This window comes from Trachymyrmex septentrionalis, unplaced genomic scaffold (genome assembly GCF_001594115.1).
Source record: "Trachymyrmex septentrionalis isolate Tsep2-gDNA-1 unplaced genomic scaffold, Tsep1.0 scaffold37, whole genome shotgun sequence".
NCBI lineage: Eukaryota > Metazoa > Arthropoda > Insecta > Hymenoptera > Formicidae > Trachymyrmex > Trachymyrmex septentrionalis.
The window spans coordinates 5,228,424-5,235,651 of record NW_017305536.1 but is presented as its reverse complement, the minus strand read 5'-3'; the positions used below and the strand labels follow the sequence as shown (position 1 = coordinate 5,235,651).

Below are 7,228 nucleotides of genomic sequence, written 5' to 3'. Positions count from 1 at the left end.
TTCAGAATTGATCCATTAGTGTCACAGAATAAAGAACAATTACACCGTGCAGTAAACTGCACAATAAAACAGTAATTTATAATTCTCGCATTACTATTATTTCGATTGCTATTTCGAAAGACTAAATCACGTGAAACATTCTTTCGGTATAGATAGCCTCCGTTCCAATAGATAGTTTAACATCGTTATTATATCACGGGAATTAATTAATACTTTTTTATCACTTATTAAGATCAGTTTTCAAAGAAAGAGAACGAAATATGAAATAGATACGAAATATGAAACGTTCTACACCTCCTCATTCGACAGTTGGTATCCGAATGATAGCGCGTCGTGTGATGGCAGTGACCTTGTTTACGAAGCGAGCAATCACGCCATAACACCAAAGACCAAAGCCGCGCGTCAATCGAATTGCCGTTAACAAATAACGTTTAAAATATTCAGCAGGTAGAATATTCACGTAGATATTTTGCGTTTTACATCTTAAATTAATATATCTATTATCGCTCAATGCATTTAATGTTTATTCAAGAAACAAGACTTACTTTTGTTGTGATCAAAAAAGTTGTAAAATAACATTGTAAAATAACATTTATTACTTTTCTAAAAATTTCGTCTTGCATAATTTTAAGAAATTATTTTTATGATTTTAACAAATCAAGAAAATAAAATGAGATTGTCGAGAACGGAACAATCTTGAATTTTTGATTTATTAAATTCACAATTTTGATTCTTTTAAGACATAAAGATTGAGAGGTAATGAATATAAATTATATATAATTCCATCGTGTCCTATCAAATGAAAATAAATTTTATTTTATCATTTAAGATATAAAAAAAATTTTAATTGTTTGTAACTTGAAAATTTTTTGTTGTAATTGTAGCATTTCTATATTCGGATTTTCTACTCTAATTAAACTCCAAAATACACAATTATGAGGTAAGTATGGAATACCTTGCGTATCAAAATTTATTAACATTGAATAAAAATAATTTAATGAATGAAGAAAATAACAATCAAAAAATGATTATTATGTTGATCTTTAAACTATCTCATTTCATATAATTTTCTTGCCATTATTAAGAACTGTTAATTTTTCAAAATAATTACTGCAGTAAGAGAAATAAAATGTACTAAATATAACATGTGTAATTAAATTAAAAAAATAATTTCGCAGTAATTAAGAGTTGTAATGCAGTAATTATTTTTTATGGTCATTCGGGCAAATTATTTTGTGAACAAATGTAAATGGAGACAAGCGTATTCATTTGCGCAATCTTTTGCTATATAACATTAATGAAGAAATAAGAAAAATGTATATTTGCTGGATGAATATCGAGAACTGACAATCGATTGAAAGATATAAATGAGAAATGAAAATGCGCGATGGAGCGAGTGTTCGATGTGCCAGTATTCTCGGATCGAAGTGACCGCTACTATGAGCCCGCTTTTATGCCAGAACGCATCATCGAATCGCGCATTTTGCGGGGAAAATAGGGTACAGAAAGCGGCCCGGTGAGTCGTGAAATAACGAAGGTGCAAGGGCGGAAATGCGGACGCGGCGAAACTGCGATACGGAGCAATTAAAACGGGGCTTGGACGCGGAACGAAGTGTCTATTTCCTGCTCGGCGTTAATTGAAAATGCAGTTATTTATCATGCGCGATGGAACGCGTTCGGGAAATCCGAAGGGGCGAGGGAAACGATCCCTCATGGCAGGTTGCCAAGCTGTAATTCGAACGACTTGGCAAAAAGGGATGAGGTCATATTTTATGTATGCTTCAAATACAAGAGATACAACAAATCTGTTACAAAAACTTATTTAGTTGCATAAAAGTTCCAATCCGCTTTACTACTTCATATTGTAAATTCAATTTTTTGTAAACGAGTAAAATAAATCGTCGTGTATTTTTACGAATTTAAAGTGATTCGTTTATTGTATCAAACTTTTATTAATGGTGATACATATATTGTTTTTTGTATCCATATGATTTCTTTTAACCTTACATATTGCGCGGCAAGTTAACTCATAAATAAAATCTGATTAAAGACTCATGCTAATGCTATTTATACTGCACGCTCTGATTTAGCTTATTCGCGCACTTTAGTATTTAATTGCCACCGTCGCGTAGAATGTAGCATATGAACTTTGTGAACTTTCGCGCGACTTATTTTATGCGTCAAGTGGAAATCGTAAATCGCATTTTACGCCGTAAAAACGTATCACGTGCCGAATTATTTACAGTCACGAGCCAAGAGATGAATATTTTCGTGAGTTTCCTTTTCGCTTCTTACGATACTGGTGGGAGCGAAATAAAGTTTCATAAAATACGATGGGGATTCGAACGCGTCGTAATAAAAATCGACACTCGTCGTACATAAAAAAAGAAGACGGTCTTACTTTGCTTTCGTCGAACAAATTCCGTTTGCTTATATAAAAAGTTAAAGTATGACTTGCGAGCTAATGCAAAGAGATGCACGTACGAGGAACTTGAATTGATCGACTCACCCTGAAACTCTTTTCGCGCTGCACTGACGGAAGTGACGATGTTTGCGACGTGACCCAACACCGTTGCGAATAGCAGCAGACCGAAGAACAGTTGACCAATCACAAAGAGATACTCGCCCTTACTTCTCGGCCTGAAAAGAATAAAAGGAAAAAATATTCGAGATATTAAAGTGCTCGGTTAATATTGCTCGGCTTACATTTTCCATTTCCACGGTTTTCACGCGATAATTAAACGACTTTTATGTAAGAGGGCAACCTTATACCTATAAGTGCTCCTAAATTTACACGAATATAGAATAGAAATACATTTCGACTATATCATAAAATGACTCTCTTCAATCTCTATTTATATTAGATGATTTCTATTAAATGAGCAGTCACCGTCGTTTTTAATAGAAAATAAAAATTGTCTTTGAATAGAAATATTTCCTCTAACAAATATTATAAACATTGTTCGACACGGAAATATCCTCGGCATTTTCTTATTTTTTTCGCACAAGTTTCTTTATTTTAAGTATACTACAATAATAAGAATATTGGATTTATTTATTTGCATTGACTTTTTTTCGTGACAGTTTTTAAAAGTCCAACTAGGAAAGAATATCTAGCTTTTTTTCTGCGTTTACAAACATCTTTCTAATTGAAATATCGCGCAGGTTTCGAAATTGTGGAATATATAACCAAAATTTGGTCAGATATCAAGGAAAATCGTGATATAATTGGTATGAATGCATTTTCGACGCTGCATCGCAGAGAGAATCTAAATACCGCAAAAAAATTTATCAATTTGGTTATCGGTTATTTGGTTGTTTTTCTAGTGGTTTTCTTTTATTTGGGTGGTTTAAATATTTTGCATACATATTGTCATCGATTTTTATCAGAGCTACGTTTTGCGAGGTTTAGTCGCGATGCAGAGTTATAACAGAATAGCGCGTTGGTGGTTTGTCCATTGCTTTTATTTAAACTGCATGCAGGGTATCATTGCGTGAATACGAGGAATTACGTGCGGAATGTTATACGCGGTTAATGAGAGTGAACCCATAGGAATACCACGCGAGAAATGCGGATATAGAATTAAAAATTCGGAAAAAAATTCATATAAGTGAAAAAGGCTATCTTCGATCAAAATGGTTCTTCGTGCCTAATCATTTTTTTTTTAATTTATATCATTTTCAGTTCAAACTAACTGTGCGTCAATTATTTGTTAGTTTTAAAACACACCTAAACTGAAGCAGAAGTAATTAACATTACAAGTAATTTAATAAGTTTGTCGCTCATAGACCTTAGGACAATTTTATTACAAAATTTGATAATAATTTAATTGCGAAAAATATTACCTCGGCCGGGAATCGAATCCGAATTTCTTGCATTCCGTGTAAATGAAAAAAATTATTTCTTGTAGCGTGTGCGTTTCATATACTTTTATTATGTATTAATCTGAGAGAACAAATATAATTAATAAACCATAATAATACAAAAAATATTTCTGCGAGTTTTCATGACTTTTGAAAGAAATTCTCGGATTTATTTAAGACTCGGCAGGTTACGAAGAAACTGTTGTTTAAATTGTTGCATAATATTGTTTTGCGACGACTGAAATAACCAAATTTCCTTTATATTCCAGGACAAACTTACCGCATTCCATATTTCATTTCATACACTATTTACAAGATCAAATGTTCGTATGAAAGCAAAACAGCATGAATAAAATTTACTTAAATGAATAAAAGTTTGCATATGCAAATAGGCGAATTTCATGAAGCTTTCCGAGCGTTGAGAAATGTCTGGTTTCAATATGTCAATGATATATTTGCAGCACAAAATTTTCCTGTGCAATTCATTCCTGTATATAACATATTTACATGTAACAGCGTTTAAATAAATGAGTAAATACCTGGGTAGATCACCGATGGTTGTTAGGGCAAGAGTGCACCAGTAGTAGCTTTGCAGATATTGCTTGACAACGTCCGCCGTTTCGGAGTCGCTGAACACCCAGTTCTTACTGCCGAAGCCGTTGTTCTTATAAATAATGTGATAGAGGCACCCGTTCCAGTGAAAGATCACTAGTAAATAATGTATCAAGGAGGTGGAGCGAAACAGATTCGGGTAGTTCGTGTGTCGCTCGGTCCTGTCCATGAACGCCCAGAACCTACATCAGAGATAGAGAAAACGGGTTGAGAAAATTGGCTGAAATTCCGGTGGTCGTGAAGTGATAAATTTCGAGATTCCTCTTAGAATATTCGGCGGCAGGAATCACGTGGAGCGAACATGGGACGAACGTGTTTTTAATCATCGCGCATACGACAGAAAGGCTCGAGCTTGTGCCTTCAACAGGTTAAAATATGCTCTTATCCGGTTTTTTCAATTATTATTTATGAGTGCGGCCAGATTCCGTTGTCCGCGAAATTTTGCGATTTACGGCACAGTCGGGAGCCACGATTAAAACGATTGCGATCGATAATTTACAGTATGAAAAACATCGAAAGAGAAAAACAGAAGTCTATCATTTTTAATTTCATTTCCATCCAAACTTAAATGAACTCAATCTATACTGATCGTTATGTCAATATGAGATCATGATTGATGGTTTTGCGAAATTGCTGGGAGCGTTAAATGGAATGTATTATTACGTTTGCCATATTACATCTGTCCTCTCTTTAATTCCAATCCCTTTTACGTCGGTCTTCGTAAATATGTCCATGTTATATATAGGTAGTCCATGTTCTCAATGTCATCATTTGTCATTAAATGTGGCCACCGGTTCCGAGTTCCGTTTGCTTGATACATATGTGATGTTTAAAATGTCAACGTTAGATGAGAGTAAGGTACGCACACATTTATGTAGAAATAAATAGACTAGTGCCATTGGTGAATTATCGGTTCTGATAAAATCGAATTTGATAAAATATTGTTTACCGATATAAATCGTCGAGGCAGAAATATCGCGCTGATAAGTACGAAAAAGGCCACATTTTTTTCGCATGTTGCTTAATAAAGAATAATATTGAGATACAACACGACCCATTCGTTCATATTTTTTGTGATACATCCGGAATGCTGATGTTTGCATCGGAGTGTAAATGTTCACGTGCGAAAGATCAGCATTGCTGTTACACACGAACTTTCGCAATACTTTTCAATCTGGGTTTACTCTAAATACGTAGCGTCGCACTCATTGCTGTTTCATGAAAAGAAATCCGAACTTTTACACTCGTACATTCAAAGTCAATCACTAGAGTCAAAACAAGAAAAGAAATTCACAACAATGACTTCAGTGTTCGGAACGGACCAGACATATACTATATATATCGTGTTACTCTTTAAAACTTTTAGAGTGAATTCTATTTTCAAGAGTGGAAGTTCTTAAAGGTTGAAAATTGAGCCACTCTTTTTCAAGACTAGCTCAATTTTCACTCTTTAGAGTGAGATTCCACTCTACAGAATTTAGAGTGTACGTATACAAATGTTGAAACGGAAATGAAATATTCATGAGTTAAAAACTTTTTTGTATTTCGCAAATATGTAAAAAATATTCGCAAAAAATATTTCAATTCGTTATGCTCCACTTAATTCCGCGCCAAATTTTTTTTCAAATCATGCAACATGCATTAAATTTATAATTTTTATAGTATGTTAGAATATACCACATTATAAATACAGTAAATAAATATATTACATTATAAATAAATGAAATATTGCACAAGATAATGTCATCATAAATTTGGCATTTAAAATCGATTCAGTTATTAATAAATTAATAAATTAGAATATAATCGTAAAGAGATAGTGAAAAGAGTGAAAATTACCGGTAAATTTTTACGAGTCTAAAACTTCGCAGCATACTGTTAAATCCTATAGATAAGTATAAAAAGTCGAGGGGCAGCAGGCACAGGATGTCTATGTAAAACGTGGTGCTGTTCGTATAATGATTTCTCAATTTCGTGGCGTCGGTTTGCAGCACGCCGTCTTCCAAGTATCCCGTTCGAATGTGAAATATTATGTCGAGCACGTATAAAAAATCCGAGAAGTAGTCCAGGCAGAACCACACCCAACGGGTTTCTCCTGCATTCGCAAGCAAAACAATACCCATTTCAATATGTGCAACATACGGTATTTATGATTAGTATTGATTAATCCTTAACGCTTGATAATTTTTTTAAAGTTAAATCGATTTTTTATGTTTCTCTTTTATGTATAAATTTTTCTATATTGATGAATTTGTTAAAATCTTTTCATTTTCAATCAGTTATAATAGGTTATCGGTCGAAAGGCTATTGATGCCTTCGTATTGATCGCTATTATATTTAACCCGTTTTTTTGTACTCGTGATTGGGAAAAAGCTTCTACAATGGTCTGCATATACAAAATATTTCAGAGATGCCTTTATTTTCTATAATTTAACTCATATATACGCGTTTTAATTTGTATATCGTTTTATAAATCGCAGAGCTATTGCTCGCTTTGATATTCAGTTAAAGTAAACATTATAATCATTTTAACAAAATCTAATTCGTTTAATAAAATTTCTCAAAACTTTTGAATATGAAATGTCATTACAAGCAATTCACTTTGGACCGTTTTCACATAGATAAATTAAAGAATATATATATATATATCATAGTATAATTTAATAATTTTATGCTTGTAGGAACGTTATTTATACGAATCACAGAGCTTATCAAAAGTCCTATATTTAAAATACATTTAAATACGGATCTC

General features: G+C 33.1%; 1 protein-coding gene across 1 annotated transcript in view; it reads right to left on the bottom strand.

The window, feature by feature from the left end:
- Window positions 1-7,228, bottom strand: part of LOC108750400 (cyclic nucleotide-gated cation channel alpha-3-like) — a 77,247-nt gene that overhangs the window by 13,197 nt on the left and 56,822 nt on the right. The window contains exons 6-8 of the mRNA XM_018489814.1: window positions 6,316-6,571; window positions 4,404-4,658; window positions 2,510-2,640 (exon numbers count right to left, since the gene is read on the bottom strand). Coding sequence (XP_018345316.1) covers window positions 2,510-2,640; window positions 4,404-4,658; window positions 6,316-6,571 — 642 coding nt within the window. The remainder of the gene's footprint in view (window positions 1-2,509; window positions 2,641-4,403; window positions 4,659-6,315; window positions 6,572-7,228) is intronic.